Source organism: Rutidosis leptorrhynchoides, chromosome 2 (assembly GCF_046630445.1).
Source record: "Rutidosis leptorrhynchoides isolate AG116_Rl617_1_P2 chromosome 2, CSIRO_AGI_Rlap_v1, whole genome shotgun sequence".
Lineage (NCBI taxonomy): Eukaryota > Viridiplantae > Streptophyta > Magnoliopsida > Asterales > Asteraceae > Rutidosis > Rutidosis leptorrhynchoides.
Window position 1 is genome coordinate 365,404,858 of NC_092334.1, and position 18,042 is coordinate 365,422,899.

General features: G+C 37.5%; 2 protein-coding genes across 2 annotated transcripts; both read right to left on the bottom strand.

The window, feature by feature from the left end:
- Positions 1–8,719: 8,719 nt before the first annotated feature.
- LOC139888970 (uncharacterized) lies at positions 8,720–11,243 on the bottom strand. The gene is made up of 5 exons (XM_071871948.1): positions 10,945–11,243; positions 10,701–10,825; positions 9,654–10,597; positions 9,238–9,397; positions 8,720–8,877 (listed from the first exon to the last, which is right to left on the bottom strand). Exons 1-5 carry the CDS (start codon positions 11,241–11,243, stop codon positions 8,720–8,722), a joined length of 1,686 nt encoding a protein of 561 aa, XP_071728049.1.
- A 1,485-nt stretch (positions 11,244–12,728) lies between these two features.
- Positions 12,729–13,822, bottom strand: LOC139888971 (uncharacterized). Its single transcript, XM_071871949.1, has 2 exons — positions 13,093–13,822; positions 12,729–12,991 (listed from the first exon to the last, which is right to left on the bottom strand). The coding sequence occupies exons 1-2, from the start codon at positions 13,820–13,822 to the stop codon at positions 12,729–12,731; spliced, it is 993 nt and encodes a 330-aa protein (XP_071728050.1).
- Positions 13,823–18,042: the final 4,220 nt, after the last annotated feature.

The window sequence follows — 18,042 nt, forward strand, 5'->3', positions numbered from 1 at the left end:
TATCTGTATGGGGTCAAGTTTATCGTATACACCGACCACAAAAGTCTCCAACATATTTTAAATCAAAAGCAACTAAACATGAGGCAGCGTAGATGGGTTGAGCTGCTAAATGATTATGATTGTGAAATCCGTTACCACCCGGGGAAAGCGAATGTGGTAGACGATGCCTTGAGTCGAAAGGAAAGAGAACCTATTCGAGGAAAAGCTATGAACATGATTATTCATACTAATCTTACTACTCGAATAAAAGAGGCACAACAGGAGGTTTTGAAGGAAGGAATTTTTGAAAAGGAAATACCCAAAGTATTAGAAAAATAGCTTAATATTCGGGAAGACGGAACCAGGTATTTAGCTGAAAGAATTTGGGTACCAAAGAATGGGGATTTGAGGAAAGTGGTACTAGATGAAGCACATAAAACCAGATATTCAATACATCTCGGAGCGGGGAAAATGTACCAAGACCTCAAGAGAAACTTTTAGTGGCCAGGAATGAAGGCCGATATAGCCACATATGTAGGAGCATGTTTGAATTATTCTAAGGTCAAAGCTGAACATCAGAAACCATCGGGTCTACTCCAACAACCTGAAATCCCAGAATGGAAATGGGAAAACATTACCATGGATTTCATTGCTAAGTTACCGAGAACCGCAGGTGGTTATGATATGATTTGGGTAATAGTTGATCGTCTTACTAAGTCAGCACACTTTCTGCCAATAAAAGAAGAGGATGGTATAGAGAAATTAGCACGATTATACCTGAAAGAAGTTGTTTCTAGACATGGTATACCAATCTCTATTATCTCTGATCGTGATAGCAGATTTACTTCCAGATTCTGGCAGGCATTACACGAAGCGTTGGGAACTCATCTAGATATAAGTACTGCCTATCACCTACAAACTGATGGGCAGAGTCAAAGGACGATTCAGACACTTGAAGACATGCTACGAGCATGTGTTATTGATTTTGGAAGCAGTTGAGATCGACATCTACCGTTAGCTGAGTTTTTTACAATAACAGCTATCATTCTAGTATTGAGGCGGCACCATTCGAGGCACTTTATGGGAGGAAGTGCAGGTCTCCGATTTGTTGGAGTGATGTAGGGAATAAACAGATTACAGGTCCGGAAATTATCCAAGAAACCATCGATAAAATCATTCAGATCCAGCAACGATTGAAAACAGCCCGGAGTCGACAAAAGAGCTATGCGGATGTTAGAAGAAAACCTTTAGAGTTTGAGGAAGGTGATATGGTTATGCTTAAGGTATCACCTTGGAAAGGTGTTATTCATTTTGGAAAGCGGGGGAAATTGAGCCCAAGATACATTGGGCCATTCAAGATTGAAAAACGCATTGGGCCGGTGGCCTATCGACTTGAGCTACCTCCACAATTAGAAAAGATTCACAACACCTTCCATGTTTCAAACCTGAAGAAATGCCTAGCTACCGAAGATCTAATTATTCCTTTAGACGAGATTAAAATTGACGAGAAACTAAATTTCGTCGAAGAACCCATCGAAATTATGGATCGTGAGGTCAAACGACTCAAACAAAGTAAGATACCAATCGTTAAGGTTCGATGGAATGCTCGTAGAGGACCTGAATTCATTTGGGAACGAGAAGACCAAATGAAGCTGAAGTACCCACATTTGTTTTCCGATATCGCACGTTAACTAGGTACTATTCTAAATTTCGGGACGAAATTTAATTTAACGGGTGTGTAATGTAACGACCCAGATTTTTCCGCTAATATATTGAAGATTAATATTTACATAATTAATGTTTCCAACATGCTAAGCTATCAAACTCATTAAGAATTGGTTATTTGCAATGAATTTTATACAAACGTTTGGCCACCCAGTTTGTCTGACGATTCACGAACGTCATAAATTGAAATAATTATATAATTATGTATATATGGATATATATATATACTTATGATTTGTTAAAATGATATTTAATTATCTCATTATATATAATAATAATTGGTTATATACATAAAATGATATTACTAACTTAAAGACTTCAAGACTATATACATATATATAACGATTAACGTTGTAATAACTTCTAAATTAAAATGTATGTATATGTATTTTATTAATATGTATTAATACACCTTTGAAAGACTTAATAATATATATCAATATATTTATACTCAATAAAGATAGCTATACTCATTTTCTCATTCAATTTTATCAAGAATCCTATTCGTATTCATACGGTATTTATACCCGTATCATACCCAGCTTCTATACATATTTACAATGGGTATATACATACCAAATCATTGATCTTAGCTGCCCTCAATCAGTTATGATACATGTATAAACATGATGCAGACTTGTGGGAACCATGGCTTGGAAACTAGTATGACTAAATGCATAAAATTACAAACCATGGAGTCATGTTGTTGCCCCCATTTTGATGCCAACATGTAGGATAAATAAAATCCATTTCATTCCAATTAACTACATCATTTTACTCTCTAAACACATACTCAAACACTCTCTCAAACCTCCATTCAATTCAGCAAGTATTGGTCACATAATCCAAGTTATAATCATCATAACAAAGCTTGATCAAGAACACTTCAAGAATTCCAAGCCATCAAGGGTATCTTTGAACTTAAGATATTCTCCTTATTTCTCCAGCAACTTTACTCATTTGATTTGAGGTAGTAACCTTATTCATAATCTTATTCGATTCGTATTCATATAGCTATCTTATTTTGAGTTCTAACTAATAACAAGAACATAGTTTAGATTATTTCTAAACTTGTTTGCAAATAAACTTAATCCTTCTAACTTGACTTTTAAAACACTTTAACACATGTATTATGATAGTATGTCAAGCTAACATAAGGATATAAAACTTGTAAACACGAAGAACACCTTAAAATCGAATATACGCCGTCTTAGTCGAACGGGGGCTGTTTTGGGTTTGATTTTAAAAACCTATCTTAAACTTTGAATTAAAAGATTTTCTTTGGTGAAAAATCTTATTTTATATGGATATGAAATATATCCAAAATCCATGGTTAAACTCTAATTGGAAGTATATGTTTCAAAAGAGTCATCAAGATGTCGTTCTTACGACGGATATGACTATCTTCTTGTATTTGACACCTAAGCTGTATTTTTGACTATAAACATATACTTTTCCTATTTAGATTAATAAATAATGGTTCGATAAAAAACCATGGCAAGTCGAATCACTCAAAACGGATTTGTAACGAAGAAATTATGGGTAAAACAAAATTGGATATTTTTGTTTGTTTTTAGCTACGGTTTTGATTAATAAAAATGGATGCTAACCTTATCCTAGCTAACTTACCTTGTATCCTACATGTATTTATACATGTCTTGTTCCCGAACTTATGGAAATACAATTTATAATAGTCGTGATTAAGTTCTACGACAATATATTATAGTCTTAATAAAGATCGTAAGGCACCATATATATATATGACTTGATCACCGTGGATTCGTATACAAAGTTTTGACATATCATTTTGACTTCTTCTATATATATTATTGGAATGAACTATTAGACACCATTGGCAGTAATCTCGAGTTAGCTGTGGGTCGAAGTGGATTCCAAAATATTATATACTTTGAGTTGTGATCAAGCCTGAGACATGTATACAATGGGTCGCGGATTGCTTCAGACAATATACATATTACGTGTCTTATTATATTAAGACAATATATTATAGTGTTAGTGAATTCTAGCACAATATACGCATTTATATTTATATATATATTTATACTGTTGGACTATTGGACTATTGGACTACGAACGTTAGACTACTAACAATGGACAATTAAAATTATCACAAGTATCATAAGTATGGAATATTAATTATATATATATATCTTGACACAAGAATATTATTATTAGGTTTGTGAATTTGTCAAAAGGCCAAGTCTTATCACCATCTATTCGGAAATCATCACAAGTGAGTTATAGTCCTATTTTTACTATCTAAATTATTTTGGGATGAGAATACATGCAAAATTAATAAATGTTTTACAAAATAAGCACAAGTTCATGGAACTACATTCTACGATTGTTTTGTTATACCGGATATCTGTACTTTTTATTATTATGCTTGGTAACCTAAGAATTAGTGAAACACACTAATTGACACGAATCCTAAAGGTAGATCTACGGGAACCAACCACCCCCATTTTCGAATAGTGGAAATGCTTTAGTACTTCTAAGGGTTCTTGTCATACGTTTGAATAGTGAAATGTATGATGCCAGATATCTTAAGCACTCTATGTTAAGGTCAGTTACCAGGAGACTCATCGTATGAATGATTTTTGCAGTTGTAATGATCCTGCGCATTTAATTAAATGAAATCTTGTGGCTTATTAAATGTTATGATTATTATATAGAAATTAAACCTATGACTCACCAACATTTTGTTGACGTTTTAAGCATGTTTATTCTTAGGTGAATATTAAAAATGCTTCCGCTGTCGTATGCCAACCCAAGGTCAAGATTTGGAGTCGGCATAATTGTTTATATTGTTTAAACTTGCATTCGGAGTATTTGTTGTAATATATTTGATCATATTGTAATGGGTTGTGTAAAAACTTATTTATTTGAGGAGATTGTCTTTGATAGACAATCTAAATTATGTCATTAAGACCTTTATTCAATAATAAAGGTTATGGTTATTTTTTTAAAAACGAATGCAAGATTTGAAAAACGTCTCATATAGAGGTCAAAATCTCGCAAAGGAACCAATTAATATGAAACGTTTATAATTAATATGAATGGGGCATTTCATATTTATAGCATGGCTTTGATTTTATACAGTATATTTTCCTGTTAAGATATCAATGTGAAAGAATATAGATTTTTGTTGTCTACAGATGAGGTTGAATATACTCCTTAGTATTTTAAAGTACATGCCATAGATTATAATTCATAAAGTAATGGAATAACAAATTAAAATGGATATAATAGTTATTATATAGTATATGTTAGTATTGTTTTCCACTCTAATCATCCCAAAAGTAGAAGGATTTTTATTTATATAAAAATCTCATGTAGTACTATTAAATCCTTCTCTCCCCTTTTTTCTTTGCAAAAAAAAAAAAAAACTCATGAATAGTTGATTAAACAATTTGCTACCAAGAATGCGAGGAGAACTTCAATAATCATTGATTAACTATTACAATATGTAATTCTAATGTTATATTCTTTATATTTATCAATATGACGTTAATTGTTGTTTTTTAATAGTTTATACTATATTATTCGTTAGCAGTGTTGTAAATGATCAAACATATTTTCACGAAGTCAAGGTGAACCTATGCTTGAGTGCATGATAGGATTTAAGGACTAACAATATTCGAACCTCCGACACTTAGTCGTGGATAACCCACATCGGTATTGTTTCGATTCCGACATGGTGGCCGATTTGAGAGTCCACCAACAACCCAGCATACGGGTTGAGTGGCCCAAAGACATGAAGGTTTTATAGATTGAGACATACCTGAAAGTCTTTACGTGCGAGATCGTATGAAGCTTGTTCGTATGATAATGTGTATACTATGTTATGTATGAGTAACCGATTATGTTTTTAGGGTTTATGAGCTATGTATTTATAGGCTCATGAATTAGGTTTCGATAAGATCTCTTCCCTAATTAATTACGATCTTATCCCAACTAACTTTCATTATTTAAGGAAAAGAATCTGAATTAATTATACCGTACATTCTTCTAGAATTTACTGGACCCTTATGCAAGTATACAAAACTCACATCGGATGGTATAGGCGCATAGAGTGCGACTATACCCGTGCCATATGTCTTACATGACAATTAGTGTGCGGTTCAGGACTTTTGGATACGTAATCTGCATGATCATGCGGATATGCGTATCATTAAGTCCCCCAGTTCGATGTTATATAGAATTCCAATGAGTGTATGACGTCGAACTAGTAAGAAAACTTATACACATAATGAACCATAAAAATTCCTTGAACCATATGAACATGCTTAATATTTTTGTTTGAATGCCTAGTTGGATTTCAAGTGTAACCGGATACTGCATAAGATTATTTAAATATATATGCGTAATCGGATATTGTATTAGCATTAAATGCAATGTATGTGTGCAGTCACTAAACTGTCTTTTCGGCTGCATTTTCTGCACCCGAGGTGACAACGGTCACTGTTTACCGAAAAGGTAAACATTGTAATAATGCAACCGCCTGTTAATGCTATCGGGCATCTTAACAAAATGTTTAGCTTAAGATTGACACACGTGTACAGTTGTGATTACACCTTTGTTACTTTTTGACCCACGGATTTTCTCTGTAAATAGGGTTTTGGCATATCTCATCTCACAATCTTTTCCATTTACAGTCATTCAAATATTTTCATCTTCTCCGCCAAATCTTTTATCTGATCGTAAAAAGGTGTGTTTCACACTCTTATACTTTGTTGCGGTCTACTATGTAACCTTAGTTACATACTCACGTCTTACGTATATTTTGTTTTCATTTATTTTATTTTGTAGTTGAAAATGGAATCATATGCACCTGTTCCTGACTCTGGTAATCTTACCAATTCTCCAGCTAGTCGTTCTGATACTATACCTTCACTTTATAAAGCTCCCGAAGCCAGAAGCCTTGGTAACTACAAGAGGTTACTTGACGAAGGTATTAATTTTGACCATCTGACTTGCACTTAAACTGCTCTTTAAATTTTTATAACATCGTTGTACCTTATTTGCAGGTCCAAGTGGTGTATCCCACTATTTTTCTTGTGCCAAGCGTGCATGCGTGAATCCTGACGATTCATCTCTATTGATCCCTAATGTTAATGAGTTTATGAAAGTGCCACTTCCAGTGTTTGCGAAACAAATTTTATTTCTATAATCTTGTGTCCCGCATCAGTTATTACAGAAGTTTGCTTCTCTTTCTCCCTTTGAAGAACTTTATGTTGACACACAGTCGACACTATTTAATTTTTCCAAAGATTTTAACCGTCTGCAGCAAATATCTGCAGCTCTCGCCCATCCACCAACATCATCAACTACAGAAACAACCAAAATAAATTAATTAGAAGAGGACAACGCCAGACTGACTGCCCAACTTGCGGTTGCTATAACCGCACATGTGAAGATAGAGGAGCGCATAAATGTCATGATGTTGAAGAGACATCAGGACGAAGACCAGCACATCACTGATAAGAGATTCATGGGGTCTGAGATTGCATCTTTATCTGCAAAGCTGAAAGAGGCGGATAGCCATGTCGTCTTTTTGAACGAAAGTTTTAGTGATTGGATTGAGGCTCAGGAATCGTGAGGCGCAAAACAAGATGCCATGAAGGCAGAGTATGACATTCTCCGAAAGGGTCTACCAACAATCATCCAACATGCTCTTGACTACAAAGTAGTCGAGCAGTGGTTCGGCGCAGCAATGGTGGCTGCGCGTGCTTATGAGCGCACCCTGTTTTGGAATGTTATTTGTCAGGAGATGTATATGCCCCCTCGATTCCTTCGAATGTTGCTAAGCTTTTCATTGATGGAGCAAAAGAAAGATGTGACCAAGCTTGTGCCCGATTCGAACAAATCCCCATTCCCCGTTTGCAGCTTTTAATCAATGATCCAACATCTCTGCTCAGGAGATTGTGAATGACAAGTTCAACTGAACTTGTTAGGCTACCCAAAATGGATGCCATTTGTCCATGTTTGGGTAGCAATTCTTTGTTAGTGAGGGATGGGCCTTGCAACCTTGGAGGTTTCGCATCCCTATATTATATTTTTATTTTCTGTTTAAAGCGGGGTATGCATCTGATCGCTGCGGGCGAGGATGACATATTCTCCTTAGTATAGGGCAACGTTCCAGAAAAGTCACCCCTTTTATTATTTTTATATTAGAATATACTAGTTTATATTTTGCACAAGTCACGCTATTATGCTAAGCGTTTGACTTTATATTTTTTGACCCAACTGTAATTGTTAGGTTCGACTTATTATAATCGAATATTTCTATTGGTTATCTGCAATTAGATTATTGTATTTTATGAAATCATTATGGCGGATATAACGATTCATTACAATTTTTATGCACGCAATAACTCTAATTTAGAATAAATGCCATGACTTCATGACGGGAACGACCCCTCAATCATTTCATGATCTTTTTATTCTTGTGCTAACAATCCAATGTTATACACAAAGTAAGCAAACCAATGCTTATAAGTTTATACTCAAGACTTTTATAAAAAAAAAATTTATAAGTGTTTACGCATATACAATCCAATGTAATTTATCCGTATTATAGACAAATCAATGTCTATATTCAAGAGTCTTCCGGACACGCCAATGTTCGTGTTATTTTAACAAGTAAACCAAACTTTTATTTTATAGTCTAGACTGTGCAAGTCTCCGTCTTGGCGGTGTACAAGCATTTGAAACAATCTAATGTTTTACTACTGTCACCATTAAAAAATAGTATTAGTAACCAAACTAAACTATGCCACTTGAGACTCGGAGTGTGTCCCTGTGCAGCTTAAGGGCATGCAATCAACAAATGTAAAAATACACAAGTTATTAGCTTAAACTGAATGATTCAATTTATTTGAAATGTCTTTTGATCAACACTTAGTTCTCATGTTTACAATGGAAAATGAAAAATTACATAATAAAAAATTTTAAACAGCTGCTTTGGGGTGATTAGTCCCTCTATTGTTTTTTATATGTAGCACCGCTTAAGTGTTTGTGCATGCCAAGTGCGGTTTATTGCTTTTCCATCTAAACCCGCTAGCCGATACGCCCATGTATCGCTTACACCAATAACCTTGTATGGTCCTTCCCATTTAGGTCCAAATTTACCCGTGTCCTCCGCTTCGCCTGCTTCATTTTTTCGCCATACCAAATCATCCAATTGGAAAGATAATGGTTGTACGCGCTTGTTATAGTAGCTTGCGATTCTTTGCTTGTTGATTGCTTCTTTTATTACCGCCATTTCCTTGCGCTCTTCAAACAAATTTAGATATTCGCGCAGTTCTTCGCTATTGCTACTTTCATCGAAGGAAGCTATGCGCATGGTCAGCACGTTTATTTCTGCGGGTATTACAGCCTCGGAACCATACACCAAACTGAAAGGTGTTTCATTAGTCGCACCTTTTGGGGTTGTGCGGTGTGCTTACAACACATTTGGTAGTTCATCTATCCAACCCCTTCAGCACAACCCGAGTCTTGCTTAGATACCTAACACGATATCTCGGTTTGTTACTTCACACTGGCCGTTTGCCTGGGGGTGTGCAACTGATGTGAACGTTTGCTTTATATTTAGCTCTTGGCACCAATCGTTGAATGGGTTACCATCAAATTGTGTACCGTTGTCACTTACTATTTCATGTATTCCAAACTGACACACGATGTTTTCCCATACAAAATTTCAGATTTGTTTACCTGAAATTGTTTTGAGCGGTTTGGCTTCTACCCACTTTTTGAAATAATCGATGGCCACATCCAAAAACTTTACCCCTCCTGGTCCTACGGGGAATGGTCCCACTATATCAATTACCCATTTGCAGAATGGCCATGGAGATGCGAATGGTATCATTATGCGGAGCTTTGCTTACCAGTGCATGCAACTGACATGACCGACATTTGCGTATTACCTCCGCGGCATCTATGTACATTGACGGCCAATAGTATCCAAGCCGCATTATTTTAGACGCAACTGTTTTGTGCCCTGAATGCAAAGCACACATCCCTTCGTGCATTTCTCGTATAATTGATTCTGCTTGAGTTGGATTAAGACACTGCAAATGAGGTCCCAAAAAAGACTTTCTGTATAGAATGCCTTTGTCTAGCAAATACATTGGTGCTTTCATTTTAATTTTTCTTGCCTCTATTGAATCTATTGGCACTGTACCAGTGTTCAAAAATTCCACTATCGGTGTCATCCAACTTGGCTCATCTTCTTCGACTGCGGCAGATACACCGTCTGTATCAATGGATTTAACTTTCACTTCCTCAACCCAAATTTCTTTTTTGAAGTGGCTGAATGTTAAGGCAGCCAGCTTACTGAGCGCATCCGCCTTTTTATTCAATGTTCTTGAAACCTGCATTATCTGGAATATATCGAAGTCTACCGTAAGTTCTTGAACAAGTTTCAGATACTTTTGCATTGATTCATCATGTGCTTCGAATATTCCGTTGAATTGATTTGCAACTAGCTGTGAATCAACATATACTGACAACTCTTTTACCTCCAAATATTTTGCTACTCGCATTCTAGATAATAATGCTTCATACTCATCTTCATTATTTGTTACAGGGAAGCTAAAACGTAGCACAAAGGTATATTCCTCTCTTTCTGTACTTTTCAAGACTATTCCCGTCCCTGCGCCTTTCGGACCACAAGGCCCATCTGTGTGTATTTCCCACAGCTGTTCGGGCGGAGGTCGTATTTCTTTTGGTTCATGCGAGATTTTAATGTCTCCGGCTATTTCAGCCAGATAATCTACTAGGACTTGACCTTTTACCGCACTTATTGGTGAGAAGCTTATCTCGTGCTCACCTAATTCAATAGCCCATTTAGCCATGCGACCAAAATTTTCTGGTTTGTATAGCACATGCTCAACAATTTTCAGCGAATATAAATTTGCAAGAATTTTTCAAGCAGTTTTAAGCTTTTGAGAATATTTTGTTTTTTGCTATACCTGCTTTATTGGTTGGTCCGTTAAGACCATTATTAGATACGCTTGGAAATATCTCCTTAAGCATCTGGCTGTATGCACAAGCGAATAAACCAGTTTTTCGATCGCAGGGTAATTTAATTCGTTTCCTGTTAAAGCTTTACTAACAAAATATAAAGGCATTTGTACCTGTTCGCACAACATAATACATATAATTTTAAATGTCTATTGAATAAGAAATAACTATATTTTAGGTTATAGCGCGTACCTGCCCCTGTTTGCTATCAATACTGAACTTATCGCTTCTTTTGATGTCGCTAAGTAAAGTATTAACGTCTCTCCTGCAATCGGCGCAGTCATCGTCGACAATTCCTTTAATAGCTTTTTCATTTCTTGAAACGCAACTTCTGCTACCTCTGTCCACTTAAAATCCGTTTTCTTTAAGCAATTTTTCAACGTCCCAAAAAAGGGCAACGATCCTTCTGCGGATTTTGATAAGAATCTTGTTAACGCGGCTAATTTACTCGTTAAACTTTGCACCTCTTTTTTATTTCTAGGCGTAGGCATACTTTCGATGGCGTCTATTTTCTTTGGAATTACGCGTATCTAGCGCTCAGTGATTATATGACCAAGAAACTTTCCTTCTTCTTCTTCTCCAAAGCTACACTTCGACGGATTGAGCTTCATGTTTATCTTTCTCAATGACGCAAACGTTTCTAATATATCATCCAATAAACCTTGCTCTGTTATGCTTTTTATCACCAAATCGTCAACATACGCTTCTAAATTTCTGCCAATTTGACTTTTAAAAGCCTCGTCTATTACGCGTTGGTATGTTGCTCCAGCATTCTTTAAATCAAACGGCATCTTTGTATAAAAATAGATACCCTGACTGGTGTGAAAGGCAGTTTTATCCTCATCGTGCTGCCATCTGTATCTGATGGTATCCTTTGTACGCATCAAGAAAACATTTATACCGGAAGCCAGCTAGCGATTCAACTTTCTAGTCTATTTCTGGTAGATGATAAATATCTTTAGGACAGGCCTTGTTGATGTTTGTGAAGTGGACGCACATGCGCCAAGACCCATCAGGTTTTTTCACCAGCACCGGGTTTGATACCCACGTCTGGTACCGCACTTCTCGCAATATATTTGCTTTAACCAACTTGTCGACTTTTGCCTTCAACCATTCGCTTCTTTCCGGTGCCATACCGCGTTTCTTTTAGCGTACTGGCATCAAACTTGGGTTTGCATTAAGCTAATGCTCAGCTATTTCTCTCGGCACACCGGTCATGTCTGCTTCTTTCCATGCAAAGACATCCGTGTTAGAAGCTAGTATGTTACGAAGCTTAAACTTTGTTTCATCAGACAATCCTCCGCCGATTTTAATTTTTTGCTCCGGATATCGTGGGTTTGTGATGATCATACAGCTTCGTAGCTGTTCTTCTTTACTTGGCTGTTTTTCGGCTTGTTCTACAGCCGCAATACTTGCGTCTTGTGTTTCTGAACTTATCGTCGCGATTCCTAATGGAGTTGGGAACTTTATAAGACCATGCACCGTGGAAGGAATAGCTGCCAACTTTTGCAGAGTTGTGCATCCTAAAAGCGCATTATATTTCGAGTAAGACCTTACTACAGCAAATTCTACTGTTGTACTTCTTACTAACTCCTTATTATCATCATCTACCAGCTCTAATTCCAACTCGATGATCCCAACTGGCCATGCGGACTCCCCAGGAAACCCTGATAATGCGGTGCTGGGAGCTATTAGTTTAGCTCGTACTGCTCCAGGCAGCAACCGGAAACAATGTTCGTACATTATATCAACGCCGCAACCAGTGTCTACGTGCAATCGCTTTATGATGTAGCCACAACTTTTAATGCTCCCTTTAATTGTGATAGGCGCATCTGATGGTTCTTGCGCTATGGCTGGAAATAGGATGGAAGTGTTTTCCCATTCCTCTGCCAATTCTAACTTGCGTCTCTGATTTGCTCGTCCGCTGATGACCATGTTAATATTTTTTCTGTTTCCTGTCCATCATTCTTTCTTTGTCATGGAAACTCTTTTTTTCCCTTTGACTTCTCACTTGATGTTTTTCCACCTTTCTTCAAGTGTTGAAATCTTCCTCTTTTGAGTTCAACGACTACCTTTTCGATTAGATGCCGACATTCATTAGTTTCATGACCATAATCATCATGAAAATCGCAAAATTTACTTTTGTCTCTATTCCCATATTTTGACAAAGGTATCGGTGGATCGAAGCTTTTGCATACTACCTCCATAGCCAATATTTCTTTTGGTGTTTTCGTGAGGTCTTTTATCAATGCAACGTTATCAGCGTGGTTATTTTTAAACCTTTGACTTCCTCCCCCTTGTTATTATTAAATTTGCGATATTTGTCACTATTGTAATTACCACCTCGGGATGGCCCATTACTACCATAGCGCTTTCCAGATTCTGATCCTCTTCCTTGCACCCGATAATAATCGTCATCAATATCCATGTTTGAAGAGGTATTTCCACAATTTTGCTTTATGTCTTCTTGCGCACGCATATAATCATGCGTTTCTTTTATAGCTTCTGCGAAGGTATCTGGCACTCTTCTGCGTAACCTCTGCCATAAAGATAGATGTCTTTCTGTGTCTATGCAATATATAAAGCCGGACACCTTCTGACTTTTTGGAAGGTCTTGTATTTTGGCCACCTCCTTGGTGTACCTGTCCATGACTTCTCCCAAACTTTCTTTTGATTTCTGCTTAATGTCATGACATTCGACATGTATTCTTTTGCGGGCGCGCAGATTGTGAAAATTTAAAAGAAACCTTGAGCGCAAATCCACAAAACCTGTAACGCTTTGGGATGGCAAGTTATTGGACCATTCCCTTGCTACTCCTTGCAGCACTATTGGTAGCATATGGCATGGTACTGCGTCACCCCAGCTGTGTGTTCTTGCAGTTCCTTCAAATTTTTGCAAAAAATCATCTGGATCTGACAATCCATCATAGCTTCCTAATGTTAAAGGTAACACAGGCGCTACTATGAAGGGATGATTCGCTATATGTGGCACAAACTTCTCAGTTGTAGGAGCTAGCTCAAGACTTTTCTTAGCTTTTTTTCCTTGCATCCACGCTAACCAGTTGCTCATAAATTCTTGTACTCATGCTTGTTCATTGAAAGATGGTGCCAAATGTGGCAGCGCGACTTGCTGCAACTGAGATATAAAGTTGTTGGATTGAGTCGAGACATATTGCGTCCTGCTATATTGATTGCTTGCGGTATTAGGGATTAGTTGCGAAGACGCATATGTCGTTGAACCTTGTTGCAGTGTCAGCATAATATATGAACCATCTGGATTTCTCAGACCCATCTGGCTGATTCTTTCCTGAGCATTCTCGGTGGTAACCCTTTCGATAGGAGTTTCGGGTTCAACCGAAGTGATGATTGGTATGGTGCCCATGCAGGTAGTTTTAACTTTGAAACCTGGTGGAACGGTTTCGCTTGGAGAACCAAAGCTCAGATTATTTGGGGGCAGATCCTTGAATGGTTTGAAGCTAGTACCAGTTTCTAACACGCTTCCATCGGGAGAGAGCCACCAATTCTTAGATGATTCTTTTAGGACTGTTTCTGATACAACTGGTCCAGTTTCGATGTTTGATGTCAATGGAGGCTTCGATGTGCCTTTAACTGGTGCAGCTGGCGTCGGTGGTGTATTCATAACAGTTGCTATAGGTGTTTGAAACCCTGGACTTACCGGAGAATCCGATCGCCCCTGATTTTTGGCATTCTTGTTTCCCCCACCCATACTTGCTGACAATATTGAAAGCTTGAAAGTGACCGATTAATTAAACAAAAATTTTTTTACAGAAAGAAGATACATATAATAAATTATACACAACATAAATTTCAATCTTATTTGTTCATATAACCGGTCCCACGGATGGCGCCAAATGATCAAGTATATTTTCACGAGGTCAAGGTGAACCTACGCTTGAGTGCATGATAGGGTTTAAGGACTAACAATATTCGAACCTCCGACACTTAGTAGTGGATAACCCACATCGGTATCGTTTAATTTGAGAGTCCACCAACAACCCAGCATACGGGGTTGAGTGGCCCAAAGACATGAAGGTTTTATAGTTCGAGACATACCTGAAAGTCTTTACGTGCGAGATCGTATGAATCTTGTTTGTACAATAATGTGTATGCAATGTTACGTATGAGTAACCGATTATGTTTTTAGGGTTTATGAGCTATGTATTTATAGGCTCATGAATTAGGGTTTCGATAGGATCTCTTCCCTAATTAAATGCGATCTTATCCCAACTAACTTTCGTTATTTAAGGAAAAGAATCTGAATTAATTATACCGTACATTCTTTTAGAATGTACTGGACCCTTATGCAAGTATACAAAACTCACATCAGATGGTATAGGCGCATAGAGTGCGACTATACCCGTGCAATTAGTGTGCGGTTCAGGACTTTTGGATGCGTAATCTACATAATCATGCGGACATGCGTATCATTAGTAAATCTCCTTATTTTTCCCCAAGATCTCGTTTTTAGAAAGCAACCGAGTCGAGATGTCCATCTTCCAAGATTTACCGGTTAACCGAGTCAAACTCGGTGACAGCCACGATTTATAGGATTTTCTTGCGCATTTCTCAATTTTTCTTGTAAAATCTCGTAATTTCTCAGATTTTCTCACTCATTTTTTCGGATTTTCTTGTAAAATATGGTAAAAATGTATATAAGTATACATATATTTATATATATATATATATATATATATATATATATATATATATATATATATATATATATAAAAATTTATACTACAAAAACTAAAAATTCAATATAAGTCAAGGTCCGTGATCTCCCCGAGATTATTCCGAGATGCCGAGATCTCCTAAAAAATGTCTAAACGAGATCTCCCTGAGATCCGAGTTCTCCAACTTGTTCGTTAGGGCTTTTTTTTTGCTTCAGTTAGGGTACTCAAATTTCCGGGACCGGTCTTATCCCTAACAACTACCAAAACATAACACCAGCAACCGAAAGCAGCTCAAGCGTCTTAAGATGAGCCAAAAATGAAAAAAATCGAATCTTCCTCCGGATCTAAGACTAGATCTCCAAATTGAGAGATCGTCATCTGGTCTAGACCCAAGGCTTCCACGGAAAGGTAAATGCCAGCAAAATGAAACCATGGCCAACTGAGAACCCAAAACTGGCACGAACCTCAAGACCACCACAAAGCACCAACCCCCTCCTCATTTTTCAGCCGCCGCGTCCAGCCACCTTTAGAGGCCATCACCCGCCACACATCCACCATAATCTGACCACCAACAGTGGCCACTACCAACTGGGTGGTAGACCACCCTAGCTACCAATCGATTATAAATGATACCGGGCGCATCTGGTGGCTACCACCAACTTGGTGGAGGACCACCAAAAGCCACCACAATACAGTCTAAGCCACCACAAAATGACAAATCTGACCAGAGTCCTTTGGTGGCCTCCACCAACAGGGTGATAGGCAACCATGCGCCACCATTACAGTCGAACCACCTGTTCATCATCAACCGAACACCCGTAGTGGCACCACCAACATGGTGGTCGACCACCATAGCTACCAACCAATGGTAAATGAAATCTAACAATATCTCGTGGCTACCGCCAATTTGGTGGAGAAATACGAATCGCCACTACACAAAGTGAAACACCAAGAAGAGTTTAGGGAGGGAAAGTAGTAACACAGAAAACTCCCATTCACAACAACCGGGTAGAAGCTGTTGAAGTGCGAAGCGAGTTAAACCAGGATTTGAAAAATGAAAAAAAAAAGTTTCTGTTTTGGTTTTTGCTTTGGAGGCGCAATGCGGCTATGGTCTGACGAGGAAGTTTCCAAAAACACTTTTTCTTGTTCCCAAAGTTATTTCCTTGTTGAGTTTTGCCTATTTAAGCGTCTTATTGTAACCCATACATGTATCCACAAAAATTATCAATAAAAGAACTCTCTTTGGTGGTCTTGGATTAAAGTAATCATTCGTGATTACATATAACCTCATTAAATTCTATTATCTTTATCGTTTTTGCTAGTTTCTTCATATACATCAACTATTTTCATTTGTTGTAAGTGGGTTTGATAACCTAGGGTTATCAAGTCTTGTTAGGGCTCACGTGATTTATTCCTAACAAATGGTATCAAGAGCTTCGGTTCGCACTAGGAGTTGTTCGACTTTCTCTGGCCAAGAACGTTGCTTACAACATCGTGGGTGAAACCACAACGGCGGGTGTACTTTTGGCTGTATCTAACATGTATGTAAAGACAACCGTTTAAATAAAGTTTTCTTGATTCGGCAATTGGTTAATGCTAGGATGATAGAGGGTTCCTCGACGGCGGATCATGTTAACAAATTTAATTCGATTTTAACTCGTTTGAAATCGGTGAATATTAAATTCGATGATGAGCTTGAGGCGTTGTTTTTTCTATCTTCATTGCCAGATAGTTGGGCCGGTACGGTTACGGCGGTTAGTGGTTCATCCGGAACTACTAAGTTAACTTTTGAAGGAATCCGAGATTTGATTCTTAGCGAAGGTATTCGTAGGAAGGATTCGAATGGAAGTTCGAGTTCGGTTCTAAGTGTTAGTCGGGAAGAGCTAGGTCAAGAAGTCCATCAAGGAGCAAGAAAATGGTGTGTTGGAATTGTTAACAAGTTAGTCACTATAAGTCAAAGTGCCCGAGTGTTAAATCGGGTGGGAGCGTTGTAACAACCCAAAACAATAACCAACCAAATAAGCGAAATAAATTTTTTTTTTTTATGTCAGAAGGGTGTGCCACGTGCACCACCTTAGGGTACGCGGCGCGCACAGGTCCATTTCAGTTCTGTCCAGATTTGTAAATTTTCAAATAAAGATCTCCCACTTCCTGATATATTTAGACGAGACGCTTTTTACAACATGATATAATGGTTAAAACTCACACGATTCAATAATAAAATAAGTGTTACGAAAACGGGCCCACATATGCCGTAATACGAGTTTCGTACAAAAGTATAAGTTTCAACCGAATTAGTTTAAATTCCAAACGACACTAGAGCATGATGTTTGGGGATTAAACTACCCAACTTCTCGGTCAAACTTCAAAAGCTAACATATCAAAAAGCGTCCCCTATCAAAATAAGGAGGGATCTCTAATCCAGTCGAACACCCTTACCCTTGTCAACGTCCGAGCCTATAAAAAGGTAAACAATGAGAGGGTAAACAAAGCTTAGAGAATGCAATAATTATACATAAACATATATAACCTACTTACTTGCAAACACTTACACAATTTCGCATACAAGCTAGCAATTCGACAACTATGCAAACAT